This window comes from Photinus pyralis, unplaced genomic scaffold, assembly GCF_008802855.1.
Source record: "Photinus pyralis isolate 1611_PpyrPB1 unplaced genomic scaffold, Ppyr1.3 Ppyr1.4_LG1, whole genome shotgun sequence".
NCBI lineage: Eukaryota > Metazoa > Arthropoda > Insecta > Coleoptera > Lampyridae > Photinus > Photinus pyralis.
The window spans coordinates 69972489-69988978 of record NW_022170249.1 but is presented as its reverse complement, the minus strand read 5'-3'; the positions used below and the strand labels follow the sequence as shown (position 1 = coordinate 69988978).

At 38.9% G+C, this 16490-nt stretch overlaps 3 protein-coding genes across 3 annotated transcripts; 1 reads left to right on the top strand and 2 right to left on the bottom strand.

Moving 5' to 3' along the window:
• Positions 1–1891: 1891 nt before the first annotated feature.
• On the bottom strand, positions 1892–6703 carry LOC116159780 (set1/Ash2 histone methyltransferase complex subunit ASH2-like). The gene is made up of 9 exons (XM_031472860.1): positions 6608–6703; positions 6399–6557; positions 6171–6349; positions 5777–6121; positions 5348–5550; positions 2953–3130; positions 2619–2899; positions 2315–2572; positions 1892–2261 (listed from the first exon to the last, which is right to left on the bottom strand). Exons 1-9 carry the CDS (start codon positions 6628–6630, stop codon positions 2157–2159), a joined length of 1731 nt encoding a protein of 576 aa, XP_031328720.1. The 5' UTR covers positions 6631–6703; the 3' UTR covers positions 1892–2156.
• A 3312-nt stretch (positions 6704–10015) lies between these two features.
• LOC116166547 (uncharacterized protein K02A2.6-like) lies at positions 10016–13425 on the top strand. Its single transcript, XM_031481540.1, has 3 exons — positions 10016–12384; positions 12828–12883; positions 13034–13425. Exons 1-3 carry the CDS (start codon positions 10016–10018, stop codon positions 13423–13425), a joined length of 2817 nt encoding a protein of 938 aa, XP_031337400.1.
• Positions 13426–14282: 857 nt separating this feature from the next.
• LOC116166541 lies at positions 14283–15813 on the bottom strand. Its single transcript, XM_031481528.1, has 3 exons — positions 15471–15813; positions 14686–15416; positions 14283–14630 (listed from the first exon to the last, which is right to left on the bottom strand). Exons 1-3 carry the CDS (start codon positions 15706–15708, stop codon positions 14283–14285), a joined length of 1317 nt encoding a protein of 438 aa, XP_031337388.1. The 5' UTR covers positions 15709–15813.
• Positions 15814–16490: the final 677 nt, after the last annotated feature.

Here is a 16490-nt window from a genome sequence, read left to right as displayed (position 1 = left end):
GTTGTTGTTTCGCGTCCAATTGCACAAAATAGTTATTTGTTTCATAAGTACGAAAAATGCACCTTTCCGGGACAAGGAAGGGAAACGCATTTTTCGTACGAATGAAACATAAAATTTTTTCTCCAACCACTTTTTTACTTACCCAGTGTGTTTGCGCACGCTCTTGTAGATGTAGTTAATGTCGTTTGTCGACCACTGCTTCATCTTTTGGGTGCCACTCTATTAATATTTTTTTAGGTTAAGTAGCCTCCTTATGAAAGTAAACATGAATCAAGATATCGGCTGGGGATCTCTGGCGCCAACATCGAAAAACCAAATCCACTACACCGACTTCACGTAAAACGCCAAATTATTTAGTTTCCCGGCTTTTACATACGTCTCGCATACGTTTTGATTAAAAATAAATATATTCGTTTAGGATTTACCGCTTACACTGTAAATATTTAGTCGCGGTGTGTCGTCAACAGTTTAGTGTGCAAAGGTTTGAAACAGGGTCGAAAAGTAGGGAGAATAGTCAAGTTGACTACTGTATATACCTCTTTAAAAATCATGTATGACGTTTGCATTGTACTGAGGTACAAAATACCACTCATACCGTATTTCTAATTATGTTTCCTTCATAACAACAATTTTTTTGGGGACGTTTACCGTAAGTAGTAGCATAGTTTCTATTCTTTACACTCAGGTAATAGGTAGGCCGAGTACATCACTTCACTTCAGCCGAACGCGGGAACATAAAAAGTTAGCGGGAAAAGGAGAATAGATTTTTGAAAAGAGCGGGAAAGATTTACTTATATACAACTCTGTGGAATGAATAGCAATAGTTTAAACGAAATACCAACAGATGGCCCTGAAAACGAATCAGAGGCGTAACATAACATTGAATAAAATGTATTACACATTAAGCTTAGAATAGTGAAAACAGTAATGAAAGAAGAAACGTTTAGAGCGTGAAAAGGAAGATACAATCGTAAGAAAAGCGCAAAAATCGAAGAAATCAAAAGAAGAGATTTAATGAAATGAGTACGCCATGATATGAAATTCAAAATCAAATAAACAAATTCCTAACCTAAAAATCAAAGTAAATAATACAATACAAAAATAAAGTAAAAATGGACCTGTCACAACATTCCATGTAATTTGGCAATAAATTGTTATTGTCGAAATTCTTTTTCGCCCCGTATCTTCGAAACAAAGCGCCCTATCAAAAATCATCGAATGATAAAATATCCTTACAATGCATGATACAGTATCATGCTTACGTTTACATTACAACAGTCCAAAGAATAGCCCTTTAAATTTTTGTCGTATGTTTAATAAACACCCTGTATATGTTTTAACCACATTAATCATTTATTATAAAATTTTGTCAGATATGTGGGCAATTAATTTCTCATGTAGTTGCGAAGGTATTAAGTATCTCAAAAAGTATGCACCTACTACTCCAAAGTAAGCTGTTAACTATCTTAAGTTTCAACCTTGTTTTGATGGTTAATAACTTAGACAAGAAGGGTAATAATTTTTTATTATACGTGTTAATAATGAAAATTGTGATCGCAAAAAAGCATATTACAGACTCCTTGGCTAGTAGAATCAGAATGTACCCTGCATGATTTTCAGTAACACGGCAGTTATATGACATCATCTTGCGGGGTATGCGTTTTAAAGTGACTTCTTATCTGTGGGTAAAGTAAGCTGCTGGTGTGTCTTCCCCACAGCCAAGAAAGATTAACGTTAAGAATGGAGTTAACTTGAGAATAAACCTACTTCAGAAGAGCCGTTGCTGCACCATCCAGACACCCTACATACCTAGTGGTACTAAGGGGGGGTTCACAGAGATATTTCTGAATAAACATTCTGTTCTATCGCAATAGATAAAGATAATACAAACCGTTTATTATGTCAGCATTATTATCTATCTATACTAGAGGTATCTAAAACAGAAACATTAATATTGTATGCTATTGTACAATGGAACTAATACTTAATTATCAATTTCTAGCGTGTTTACGTTCAAAATAATATTACCATAACTTTATTTCATCTACTCTAATACATGCTAATACACAAAATCATAATTACCTTAATAACTATTTAAAAATTGTAGAATTACAATTGGCAAAAAATAACAAAACAACAGAAAAGTTACATTATTGTCACATAACAAAACTATCTAATCTTAATTTGCCTTCATTTTCCGTTAAGTAGATCATGTCAGCAAAAGTATGCTCACAGATTGCTTCCTCTGCTCTTTGGTTCATCTACGAATTAGTGAGTTAACAGTGACCTTTAACTAGATACATGACAAACATACCCCTCGAAATTCAAGTTCTGTATTCATTGGCAAATGCTTAAAGTTTGGCCCAAAGTTTACGGATACTGTCGCACTTTTGTGTATAGAAACGGCTGGGTAATAGCAGCCACTGTAAATGTCCGTAAAAGCGGTGCCTTGATAATCACCATTCTTAAAGAAAATGACCCTACTTCCACTCAAGGGTTTCAAGTTTTTTAAACACTCCGAGACGTTGTCCTTATCTTCATAATACAAATGACTTTTAAATTTAACTAAAGGCTGTAAAAAGATAAATGATATTTGTATATAAACAGGAAATACATACCCTGTCTTTATACGTATTTGGAATTAGCTTTGTAATGGGCCTTTCAGGGAGAATAATTAAAAAACCGAGAGTATCTCCTTCTCCATATCCATTAGAGAAACGTTTACCTCCAGATTCATGGAATTTAGTACCTTTTTTTGATCGCCAGGAGTATCCAAATTTATCATATCCCAAAGGGGCCTGCAAATTGGCGTAGTCCTGCCCCCAACCCAATCTAACGGCTGAACCTTCCGGCATTTCCTCAATGGTCGCTTCCCAATACCAACTGCCACGATTAACCCCTAAAATTCCAACATTACAATCGCTGCAAGTAAACGAACCATGCAAACCTAACAGTGAGTTGCTCTGACCATGCAATAGCCCTTTTCGCCAGTAACAGCCAACCTATCTTCTGATATCTTTAATTGTGGAGCTCTGTCGTGGAGAGCCAACAAAACCGTGCTTGGTACCAATATTCGATATAGCCATCCCGGGATTGGTTTACCTGCCCAATCGTTGCTTTCGTCAAACTCCTAGAATTAAAAATATAAATACGAAATATTGAAACTGGATTAATTTTGGAATTTTTCAAAAGTATTTTATGACAAAAGCTCTAAAAATATTGCTAATACAGATATATCTATTGTCAATATTGGATAATATGGACTTGGTGCAAATTATAAAGGAACCTACTCATATTACGCAACACGCTATGACGTTAATTGATCTAGTAATAGCATCCCAAAAAGACACCATATATTCTAAGAGCCCGCGACGCAAACCATTACCATTCAAATAGCAGCACAAAACGTATACATGAACAAGTATTGAGTGTGACCATACACTTGGTCTGTCGGACCGCAATTAGCCGGAAGGTAAACAAATTCAATTGTTTATTTGTATGTTTCATAAGAAATCATTACTTTTAAGAAAAGCAGGTCATATGTGGTTCCAAATTAAAGCTCTTGACGTCAGCTGCACAACTAGCTCGGTCTGTCGGCAGGCAAATAGCCGGAAGTCCTTGACAGACCGACATTTAGTCTGCTGCTAGAAGCCGACATTTCAGTTAGTTATAAATTTCTACGGTCACTCTGATCCAAGCATTTTAGTTCTGTACCAAGGAGTAAATAACCATAAACCTATACAGCGGATCTAAAAAACCGGCCGAGCTCCTTGGTTTGACCCTACGGGGTCGTCGAACATTTCGCAGCCAAGAGGAGGAAGAGGAGACAGAAAGAGAGGCAGGGAGAAGACCACAATAAGAAAGGGAGAAAGAGGAAAGAAGAAAACGAGCGCAAAGGAGGAATGAGAAGCTAATGGAACGCCCGGGGGAGAAGCCAACATCAGGAAGCAGAGTTCCCTCTAATGCAGATATTTCAGTGGTGAAGCTGTGGCCGTACCCTTTCGGGTTGGACAACACCCAGTTAGCCACCCCCCCACAACCTCCCCAATCCACAACATCCACCGCGCACTGTTTGGCATATTTAATTACTACGGTTTCCCAAAGTGAAATATAATAAATGAGTCATGAGCAAACGCAAGCTACAACAAACCTGTTTACAACTTTGTTCTAAATTAATTAGGGGAGAAATATTTCGATATAACAAATTAGCATTGAAATCCCTATGGTGCGTAAATCGTTTTTCTACACCCTGTATGTACTTGGGTCGAATCTTCTATAGAAATGTTTTTCTTTTTTGAATGTAGGCTTCATTTTTCACTCAACACACACACACAAATCATTGCAAACAAAAATAAGGAATTCAAAAGTAGTCGTAGTATTGAAAATTTGGTTGAAAAGTTGAAATAATTTATGTTTATTGCCTTGTAAAATTTGTATTAAAAAATCTTCCTTGTTTTATTTTCCTTTACTAGTGAAATACCGGGCTGGAGGGATAGCAGCTGCATACTTTCCAACTGTTGTTCAATTTCAAATTTCACGGTTCTCGAACGAAGCCACAATGGTTGCCATTTGCGTTACTTTAGTAATCTAGGAACTTTATACTCAAATAGAGCGCAACGGCTGCCATGTTTCCTTCAGATTTGAATGTCATAACACAAATCTAGTTGGATATGAACAACTGGTGAACGCATTTGCGTATCACGTTATCAGTTGACTTTACTCCCATTGGTTACATTCAAAACTAGAGGTAATCGATTAAATTCGCGATACGCACCCTAGCGGCCAAACGATTAGAAATAGATAAATTCTGTTTGCGCCTGTTATTTTCTCTTTAAAATTGATTTTTTATATCTTTTAAAATAAACGGTGTTTTTCCATAAGAATGGACCACCCTGTACAACCTTCAAAAAGACTGCGTTTGTTGTGTATTTGTGAGAGGAAAAATCTATTACAACAGCAACTTTATAAACACGTTAATTTTACTTTTTAACATTAAGATGTAGGAAATGATGACACAACTATGAGATGCGTCTGTCAGATCTTCATTTTAGGATTAAATTAGTATTAAACTGTAGGTAAATCTGCCTTGTGCTAAATATCTTACAGAGATTGTTTCATTGCTGTTTCATAACTAAGTATATGCAATAAACACTTGTATGCCACGTTTGAACTGATTTGATTAAACCACATTTGAGGAGAAATGGAATCTGATACACAAAACCTGAATAATATCACTAAATGCCTACGTCAATACTTACGAAATAACATATCAAAATACAGGATAGTTTTTTAACCGAATTTTTTTCCTAAATCACACTGTAGTACCCACAAATGAATTCATATTTACCTGACGGTATGGTGCATGTGGGTCTGGTTCCGCTAACAAGTACCGATATCCATCTTTGTTAAACGGATGATCTAAAGGATATCCGTGTGCAGGTAACTTTAAAGCACTAAGATCGACCTGCCTTCCTTTTTTACCCAACTGTCCAAATTCATTTGGAAATTTCCTTTTCGCATTTCTGCTTTTGACTCCGCTAACGACCGGCACTGAAAACATGGATTATAGTTACAGAAACGATTCGATTGCTATCTTATCAAATATAGTCTGTTTTTATCAAATCAATTACCTGCTCTAATCATTTTTATCTTTACTTTGAAGGTAATTAGTATTTTGATCTGTTTATAAACAATCAGTTTAAACAACTGTTTTTAAAACAACTGCCTAACTTACAAATATTCACCAAATCATATCAAGCTGTTGAAAATGTCATACCATGTTGAATTCCCATGTCGGTAACTCGAAGAGTGCCTCCCCTAATCATTGCTTCATAATTTGGCCTTATTTGAGTCAAATTATTGCATAATAAACCATACATTTGTCCATCAGTCATACTTTCCTCGAATACAAACAAAATGTGTATATCTTTAACAAGAGCCCTGTGAACTGTAGAATGCCATGACTGAGTCACTCTCCGAGCCGTCGTTGTCAATGCTTCCCAATGATACTCCATGTACGGTATGATTTCTTTGTCTTTACTAAACATGATGCGATTTAGACCCTCTTTTGAACTAATTTGTTGTAGATTAGCGATTGCTGTTACACACATTTGTTGTATTTCTAAAATGATCCCAGATAAATCTAAATCACCATACGAATTTTCCCTTACGAGCTTGACTTTTTTTGAAACTTTCTAGTCCGGTTGGGGAACAATTTTTACACAGAAATATATAATTGGATAAAAATGGAACTAGTTTTCCCAGTTGGTAGCTAATGCAAGATTCATGAAACCATCTATTACAATTTGCACATAACAGTTCCACAATGTTTAAATTTCGATCTTTCCCGCTAAAACATTTTGAGGTTATATTGTTTAAAACAGTAAAACAATACTTACCAATAACAATTTAATTGAGATTCTAATAATTTTGTCTCCCTCTTTTCAGTTTCATTGATTTTTAACTGAAGCATTAGCTCATTGTCCACATCTGAAGACTTTTCTTCAATTGTTTCAAGTTCATTTGTTTTTTCAATTGGTATAAGATTCTGCGATTGACTAAAATAAAACATCAACCTTTAGATTTGTACTAGTACTGTAATACCTACTTTATCTCTATTTCATCTGCCATAATAAACAAATTCAAAATCTAAATAACATACAAACTACAACTCTACTGAACCACACACCAAAGATCACAGACCATGCACTGAATCATAGAATAAATACAAATTGTATTTACTCTATGACTGAACCAGTGGCGGCTCGTAGAACGTAGTGCCAAATTGCTCCCATAATTTTAGTAGTTACAAATCTTTGTTTCCATATTATTCCAGTTGTTTAGATTTAGAGTATAAGCGTTGAGTGAAGGATCTAGGTAGAGTGGTAATGCCTATATGAAAAGCGGTCATCCTTTCCGATCTTTTACTAAGGTAGTCCCTTCTCTATCGCACATCGCGTCTCTGCCCCTCCGAGTCCACGTTTTGCAACACCGATAGCTAACGCCATCGACAATTTCGACGGCGCTTTCCTTCTTTACAATTTACAAGTATTAAGTATTTTCGCCCAGCCGCCCTCTCCAACGAAATTAGTCTTTAGCGTAACTCCAATTGCAACTATCGAAAACCGTTGTAACACACGTAAACAAAATGAGTCATTCTATTTTCATGCAATTGTATACCTGCAAAATATCAGTCCCTTATCATAATTATTGGATCAGATACCTAATTAAGAGCAGTTCACATTCGCAAACACGATTTTTAATCCCTACGCTGCGTCCGACATGATGACCATTTCTAATAATTTTCCTCAAGGGATAATGAGCTCAGCCATTTCTAGTAGGAATTCCTAATAAGTACTTCAGCCGCAAAGCTACACGGAATCTGTTATATACGTTTACCTTACCTTTAAGCATTTTTCCTCAGCAACTTACGTCGTCCACTTTTGTACATATGTTCTGTTAGAAAGTGTTATTAATTTATGTTTCAACCCTTGGATGTCCATTTCAAAAATCTTAATGTTCCCGCAGTTACGTTGCCACACCTTGGTCCTAGTTTAGTCTGTTATGGGAAATTTAAAGAAACTTATCCCATCACTATGTTTATTGCTGATGTAGCAATTTGCATAAACGCAAATATGATTTGCAACACTCATCCTACAATTTTAGCACGCTACCGACTTATTTTAAACCGATAACGCTAGGTATAGGTACTCTCTCGCAATTTGAAAAAAAGACGGTACCTACAAAGACAACTTGTTTAATTGGCGAATCTGCTGGTAACTTTATCTAGCTATTCTGCTATCATGATTAAAGGCTTGCTTTTGATGCGGCCGCTTGTTTTATATAGAATATACCTAGATATAAAATGTGCATTATAATACTTTTAAATAATATGTTTCGGTCACCGTAAACATACTGTTTCGATCATTGATCACAAATTAATTTTACAAGGGCCACATGCAGCCTCTGATACGGACCTACCGTAACCGTATATTTCGCCTGTTGCCCTCGCTTTGCTCAACGCTGCTGTGCGCAAATTGAATAAAGCGATAATGTAATTGTAAGGTTAATATTGTGGTAGCGAAAATATGAAAATAAAATAATGCAATCCGGATCTGGATCGCCGACTTGGTTGTTGCCGTCGGGATCTGAGATCACTCTTGGCCGCCTATATCTCAAACCCCACGTTCACTATGCTTTTAACATAAGTATTGCCTCTCTACCTAGATCCTTTTCTAATATTTATCTACAACATTCCAAAATCTGTCTACTGGCTGGAAGCTGGAGTTGGTGAGACACCTTGGTAGTTTCATCTAGAGTGACGGAACCAAATTTAGCCCCTTTAATTTCTTTGGAAACTTCTTCATGATATACTTAAAGCAAAGAGTAACTATAATAAGAGATCCAACGGTATAGAGAATAGTGTTGCATATGTATTGTGTGTTGCCTAACAAATTTTAGTGCTTTTTCTCAATTTTATTGGCGTACGCTACGCCTAAGGGGCTATTTCAAGGCAACTACTTGTTTAGAAGTTTATAAATATCATTGCAGAAATCCCAGCGTTGCCAAATTTTTAGTGTTTGCTTGCACTTATTTAGGTATCTATTATTCCTTGAAATGTATGATGTTTAAAGGTATGTAATTCCATTCTACGGTTATGGCACAATTTATTAAGGTCCGAACGCTTGATGGTTTGATTCATAGGTGCGAAGATATGTTCTTCGTGTAACAATAAGCCGTTTTTTGAGCGGTAAATAATAGATTTTTTACTGTGTATTCCCAGTAAGCGCGAGTAATAAGCTCGCGTTGATTACGTCTCTGCCCCTGCCCCTTTGTACACACTGTCCGTCGTCCTACCGTCGACGGACGTGTGGAAAAGTCGAGCGAACTAGATCGTTTAGTTAGAGGAAGTAGTCTAACGAACGATATTTACTTCCGACTTGCGAGGAAATAAACGAAAATTTTTTGAAAAAAAAAATAGGCAAATAGACGTTTTATAGTATTTATTGTACAAATAATAAGAGAATGAAAGATTCCCGGAAAAAATGTTTCACTTTTTAATTTTTGCCGGCCAAACAATATAATAAAACAAAATAAACTGCCTCCATTGGATTATAGTTGTGATCGAATGGTTCAAATCAGTTAAAAATGAGATCTGTGGACCAACGCAACCCCACCTCTTTAAAAATGGTTTCTTTGCGATAACTGATGTAATATATCTTCTACTACTTACCCTGTATATATGTGTTATACCTAAGTTTACTTGTTCTTAAGTTGGCACGGGGGATATACAAAAATGGCCGAGTTGTAAACATTACGCTATTATTGTTAATATGGACATTAAAACTCAAGTTGGATTTTTTATCTAAACTTAACTTATTTACAACAACTGGCGCAGTCGATCGGTGAAGTTGATGGGTATATTCGTGTGTTCATTCGAGCATCCGTGTTACCATGGAAGGAATGGAAGCTATGCAGCTCGCGATGACTCGCATGGCCGAAGCCATTGCGGCACTAGCTCAGAATCAACATCAGCCTAACCAGAATCTGCAACCTGAGGAGCCCCTACAGCGACCTCAAGGTATTCCAAATTTTCCCCGATATACAGAGGGCGAAAATATTGAAGATTTTTGCAGCCAATTTGAAGGACTCGCTTCAATACACGATTACAATGAAGCCCGACAAAAGGCCTCATTTCTGGCTCTACTACCCACTACAACGTATCAACTACTCAAAAACTTGATCTTTCCGGAGACAGTAGCTACGCGGTCATATGCGCAGATTAAGACTACATTCATTGGGCACATGCGCCCGCCGCCGTTGCGCATTCCTTCAAGACACGCTCTGTGCTCACGTCGACAAAGGGAAGGAGAAAGCATTCCTGAATACCTACTTAACGTCGTTACGAGCGTTAGCGATTCCATGCGGATATGATGCTAATACACTAGCAGAAGTCCTTAAAGACATTTTCGTTGCTGGAATCCGTGCGAAATCGATACTCGATCAGGTATTTACAATGCCTGACACCTCTACACTAGAAGAGCTTTATGCAAAAGCTGTGGCAATAGAGAGAGCAGAAGCAAGTTCAATGCAAATGCTAGCTGATAGTAAAATGACATCTACAGTCAATAAAGTTACTAAAGTGAAAACTCAGCAGCCACAAGAATCCAAGCAACCTACGACGACTGAATCTGATAAACCAACGTGTTTCCAGTGCGGAAAAATGGGTCACAAAAGTCCAGAATGCAGAATGGACAAGTCCAAACTGAAATGTACAAGCTGTGGTCATGTAGCAACTGTATGCAGACAGAAGAAGGAGGAAATTCACCACATTGATGGAGAAGGTGCACCTTGGACTGCTACAATTGACGTGCAAGGCAAGCCGCTTGAGTTCGAGCTCGATACAGGGTGCGAGTACTCTATTGTTCCTGTCAGTCTGTTCCAGACCTTACGTGCTGATCTCAAAAAAAGTGACAAGCTGTTCCAACCGTACGGTACCTCTGCTATGATACCAGCGTTGGGCATGTCGACCGTGAAAGTGCGCTACAAGCATAAAAAGTTACATTTGGACATCTACGTTGTTCAAGATCCAGCAGTGTCAATTCTGGGTGGAGAATGGTTGCACAAGTTGGGCATCTACATCCCTGTGAATCACGTTTATCAAGTCAAAGCTGGTCAACAGTATATGAAAGACTTAGAAAGTGAATTTCAAGATGTTTTTGCAGAAGGGATTGGTTGTGCACATAAGTCAGTGTCAATCAAATTCAAAGATAATGCTAAACCAGTGTTCATGAAACATCGATCAGTGCCATATGCGTTAAAGGACAAGATCGAAACTGAATTGGACAGAATGGTGAAAGATGGAATTCTAATGCCAGTTGAACACAGTCAGTGGGCTACACCAATTGTACCTGTCGTGAAGAAAGACTCGGTGCGAATTACCGCCGACTACTCGTGTACAGTGAACCCACAGTTGGAAGTTTCGTCATACCCATTGCCGAAAATCGAGGAACAATTGGCTAAAATCTCTAATGGTCGATTATTTTGCAAACTCGATATTACAAAGGCATATTGGTGTCTTCCAGTAGATGAAGCGTCGGCAGCTGCGCTGACCATCAACACTCATAAAGGTTTGTTTCGTCCCACACGCTTGATGTTTGGATGTGCTTCAGCCCCGGTCATATGGACCAAATTCATTGAAGAAGTGATCTCTGGAATAGAGGGTCTCGGAGGTTATTTCGATGACTTAGTGGTGTCTGCTAATGACGTCATTACTCTGAAATCACGCCTATCAGAAGTTTTACGACGCTTGCAAGCCAACGGTCTACGCCTGAACTTGCAGAAGTGTTCTTTCTTCGTGGACTCTGTCACATACCTGGGACATGAAATATCAGCAGCTGGCATCCGTCCTGCTAAAGATGGATTACAGGCCATTCAAGAGCTGCCACCACCTGCAAATGAGAGTGAATTGAAGAAGTTCCTGGGAATGGTGTCGTTCTATTCAAAATTCGTTCCTGGTATGGCCTCTACAGTCGCTCCATTAGTCGCTCCATTATACAATGCAACGAAGCAAGCAGTTCCTTGGAAATGGACACGTGAATGTGCTACAGCATTTCAAACGTTGAAGCAGCAGTTAACTTCGGACCATGTGTTAGTGTCATACAACCCACAGCTTCCGATTGTGCTTAGCTGCGATGCCAGTCCTGAAGGCTTAGAAGCTGTTCTCGCTCACCAGTATCCAGATGGTTCCGATCGTCTAATTTTATACATCCACAGAAAGTTGGACAATTGTCAAGTGAAATACTCACAAATTGATAAGGAATCATTGGCCATCAAATGGGCCGTTGAAAAGCTGAATATCTATCTTGTGGGCAGGCAATTCACTCTCATAACTAACCATGCCCCACTTGTTCACATATTCGGCATACGCAGAAAGAAATTACCAACTTTGTGTGCTACTAGATTGTTACACTACGCAATCTTTCTACAAGATTTTTCATTCACCATCAAATATCGCAAATCTGAAGAGCACGGCAACGCTGATTTCCTGAGTCGTTTACCACAACACTCGTCAGATTTACGTCAGGCTCCTACCTCAGATGATCCAGTTGATCTAGTACAGCTTCACCACATCTCACTACTGCCGCTGACTCACCAATCCATTGCGCAGCATACTCAGCGAGACATTCAAGGGCGTGAGTGGCTACAGAAACTCCGCTCGGGCGAGACACTTGGTGAAAATGAAGATGGACTCTACTCATTGCAGTCGGGTTGCGTCATGAGGGGCTTGCGTACCTACATACCTAGTGCCTGTCGCCCTGCTGTGCTTGAAGAACTTCATACGGGACATCTAGGAATTTCGAAAATGAAGGCGTTGGCGCTAGGGTATGTATTTTGGCCTAAAATGGATGCAGACATTGAACATTTGTGCCGAAATTGTCACGCATGCAGCCTGCATAAGGGCCGCTCACCTTCATTGGAAACGCATACATGCCGATTTTGCGTTTTATGGTAAGAACACTTATCTCATAATTGTTGATGCCCATTCAAAATGGCCTGAGATAAAAACTGTACCAAACATGCTTGCGTCTACAGTGATAAATGTATTGGACGATTTGTTCGCGTCATAGGACTACCCTCGTACCTAGTTACGGACAATCAATCTACATTTGTGAGTGCCGTGATACCAGAATTTCTACAGAAACGTGGCATTAAGCATAGGACTATCGCACTTTACCATTGCGCCACCAATGGACTTGCAGAGCGGATGGTATCAGCAATGAAACTGTGCCTGCGTACGCTCAACCTCAATGAGGGTAATGCTGCAGAGAAATTACGTACATTCCTAGCAGCATACCGGCGTGGCCCACATCCTACTACGGGCGTAAGTCCAGCAATGGCGTTCCTTAAACGCGAAGTGAATACGCCGCTAAGTTTACTGACAAATCCCAGTGTATCCCCTACAATTGAGAAACGCGCTCAATTGTCGTACGAATACCATGACCCAGTCTTCCTGAGGGATCTAAAGTCGCAGTCAAGGATGAACCCTTACGTAAATGGAAGTTGGGATACGTGATATCAAGAGATGGGGAACTCTCCTATACAGTGATGGTGGATGGCGAACTAAATCGCAAACATGTGGACCAACTCAAGAAGGTGGGACAAGATGTGCCAATGACTCTAGCAGTAACGCCGTCTATTACTCCTGCGATTTCGGTTCCTGTTGCGACGCCTGCAGCATCCGGTCCTGCTCAATCTCCGCCGGACCAGCCTGAGCAGTCAACTCCAGTGCGGACGGGTATTGCTGAAACTCCGCGGGCTCCTGTGTCAGATCGACCGCCTCCACGCTTCGCAGCTCAGTCTACTCCGCCTCAGTCGGCTCGTGAGAAGCGCATCCGCCGTCCAGTTATTCGCTACTCTCCTTAGTTTTTTTTTGCTTTCTATGAGGTGAGGGATGTAATATATCTTCTACTACTTATGTGTTACACCTAAGTTTACTTGTTCTTAAGTTGGCACGGCTGATATACAAAATGGCCGAGTTGTAAACATTACGCTATTATTGTTAAATTGACATTATACTTAAGTTGGATTCTTCTAAGCCTAACTTATTTACAATTAATGCTTAATAATAAATTACACAAATATTCTTTCCTAAACCTTTCCTTTAGATGGGTACGTACTTCATTTACATAACGAATTCTATTAGTTAAGCTATTCTCATCGACAATAATGTTGCGTTTAGAACAGATTTTACTTTTCTAAATATGACTTTTATTATCCTTCAAAAATTACATTCACTTCATACGGTTTTAGGACATTTCGCCCCCCACAACTCGCCCCCGGACAGTTCGCCCCCCGCAATTAGCCGCCGGACAGTTCGCCCCCTGAGACAGTTCGCCCCCTGGGACACTTCGCCCCCCAATGGTTAATGTTTGGCATATTTGTAGTCTCTATTAGTATATTATATTTTACTTACGGTATTCTATAGGTATGATGAATTATGATATTAGCTTATCGAATAATAAACACACGTGATCATTACTTTATAAAAGATTTATTTCAAACAGTTACCAGCTAACACGAAAATTTAAAAAAAGTTACAAACTAAAATGCAAAATTATTGGAAATTCCTCTTAAATAATCTATAATGTTTCTATTATCGTAGTCATTAACTATTACATGGATACGAGCCGAAATAGTAGCGTAGCGTTTATTTGGTCGCGGTGGTGGTGCTCCAGTTATAAATTGATTAATTTGGTAAGCATGAATTGTTTGCTGCTTTTTCAGAGATTCAATGAACTTAAAAACATCTGGTGAAGTATCACACACACACTTTGGAAACCTCGATGCCAACCTTCAATGTTGTTATTGGTTCGATGGCGGCCATCCAAAGTACGTTGGTACATGTTCCACATCTCAATAGAAAAAATGGGTGGACGTCTCTGTCTGCGAGCACGGCGGCCGATGTAGATATCCTCAAAATAATCCACAATCGGTTGGGCCTCTGGTGGAAAATTTTCATACTCCACTAACTCATCAAATGCCTCCAAAACTCGATGTGGAGGCACAAAAGCAATGGCTGGGATCATCCGCACCCATTGAGCAAAATCATGATTTCCTTGGTATAAAATCTGCGAAAAGAGAAAAATAAGTAAGAAAAATATAGAAAGAAAATTAGTAAATTACCTGTAATCCCTCCGACTGTACTCTTCGCCATACATTTTGGCATAAATGGAAAAAACACCCGGATACCGCAATGCCTTCAAATTCTTCGGAAAATGCTCCCATTGCCGCTGCTTCAAAGTCAAGCAGTACCCTAGTTGGCAACAGCCCAGGTATCAAATTTTTTAATTGTTGGAGTAACTTCTGATAAGTTTCCTTGGTTTTGTTTGGTAGCAGGGCGTAAATGGCAGGTGTCACGGTTCCATATTGCTCAACATGGATAGTATATAATTGAAAAAATAAATTTGGAGCTACAGAAAATGTTCCATCTCCATACCAGCTATCACTTCTGTTTAGCATATTTAAATTATCATCTGTGGCAAAAATTAATATCCTATCAGGTAGCAGAGTGTCTTGGGAATCGTACTTTAGGAACTGTTGCTCCAAGCCATCTACTTCAATTACACGATATTGTAGGGGAATATTCAAGTGTTCCAGATCTGTTGGTAACTCCGGGAGACCTTGCTGATTGCGTTGTCGGCGAATTGTACGTTTGATGGCGTCCTGTCTCGGCAATTTCGCCATAATATTCCTATGCACATTCTGCAGATTCGTTGCCAATATTTGCTGAGGAGTTTCTTCTGTATCACGCGCTCGCTCTTTCACACGACTCAGAATATTTAACACTGGACCCCTTGTTGCTTCTGCAGCATGGTTGTGAGGTGTTACTATACGGACAACTTCTACTCTGTTAGCTAAAATGTATTACTTATGAGAATATGTATATTAAGGATAAACATAGAACTTACCTATTGTCCAGATGCGACCTTTACATAGACCTCTTTTTTCACAAACCCATATAGAGTTTTCTTTATTTGCACTTTTCTTCGAAAACACATACACAAAATTATTGTCATCAATAAATTTCCTACCATCTCTACTTGATGTAACAAACGACATGATCGGTGTAACTTCAAACGATTCAAGTGTTAAACTAACCGATAAATTGGCCCTGGTGGAGTATCTTATAGTTAATGCCTGAATCATTTCGCGCCCTGATCATTACGATGTCATTATCAACCCATTAAACCTATGCCATTCTTCAGCTTGTGTACCTATAAATTCCCAATGATATTGGAAATTAATGGGGTCTTAAGCACCGTCAGTTGATTAAGATGCTATTATCATAATTGCACATAAAATTTACTTTGCAATTGGCATTATGTAGGTAATCTATTATTTAATTCGCTAAGCTTAATTACTTTGGTCAATGTCAATATCGAAATTAATCTAGAAATCTAAACAAATATGTCAAAATTTAAATCAACTTTTAGGTGCGAAATGTCGCAGAGGAGCGAAAAGTCCGGGGGCGAAATGTCCGGGGGCGAAGTGTCACAAGGGGCAAAAAGTCCGGGGGCGAAATGTCCGGGGGCGAGTTGTGGGGGGCGAAATGTCCTCATCCCACTTCATACTACTAACAGCCACCTCTTTTCTTTTCAAATTCAATCATTCATGCATTCTTATTCTTATGAACTCGACACTGGGTAACTTCAAAGCTTCTTCAACTACGAGGTTCAAAGTATGGGCAAAACAAGGGAGATGTTTCTTTTCGCCGATGGATGTTCTTATGGCTGCAATCATGGAACTGGCATTATCAGTCACCACTGCTTGAATTTTGTTTGATGGTATATCCCAATCACCTAGGATCTTCATAAGTGTTTCGGAAATATACTCAGCAGTATGTCGTTCATTTAGTGCACGAGTGGCTAGATACAACATACACATTTCCCCATTTTGTTGGAAATGAACTGTCACACCTAGAAATCCTC

Coding starts and splice junctions, on each gene's coding strand:
- LOC116166541 (XM_031481528.1), bottom strand. CDS start 15,708: ATGATTCAGGCATTAACTATAAGATACTCCACCAGGGCCAATTTATCG. Junction 15,417..15,470: donor AGGTCGCATCTGGACAATAG/GTAAGTTCTATG, acceptor AATACATTTTAG/CTAACAGAGTAGAAGTTGTC. Junction 14,631..14,685: donor TACAGTCGGAGGGATTACAG/GTAATTTACTAA, acceptor CTCTTTTCGCAG/ATTTTATACCAAGGAAATCA.
- LOC116166547 (XM_031481540.1), top strand. CDS start 10,016: ATGCCTGACACCTCTACACTAGAAGAGCTTTATGCAAAAGCTGTGGCA. Junction 12,385..12,827: donor ATGAAGGCGTTGGCGCTAGG/GTATGTATTTTG, acceptor GTAATGCTGCAG/AGAAATTACGTACATTCCTA. Junction 12,884..13,033: donor GCCCACATCCTACTACGGGC/GTAAGTCCAGCA, acceptor CTAAAGTCGCAG/TCAAGGATGAACCCTTACGT.
- LOC116159780 (XM_031472860.1), bottom strand. CDS start 6,630: ATGGCAGATGAAATAGAGATAAA. Junction 6,558..6,607: donor GCAGATGAAATAGAGATAAA/GTAGGTATTACA, acceptor GTTTTATTTTAG/TCAATCGCAGAATCTTATAC. Junction 2,900..2,952: donor CATGGTCAGAGCAACTCACT/GTTAGGTTTGCA, acceptor TTGGAATTTTAG/GGGTTAATCGTGGCAGTTGG.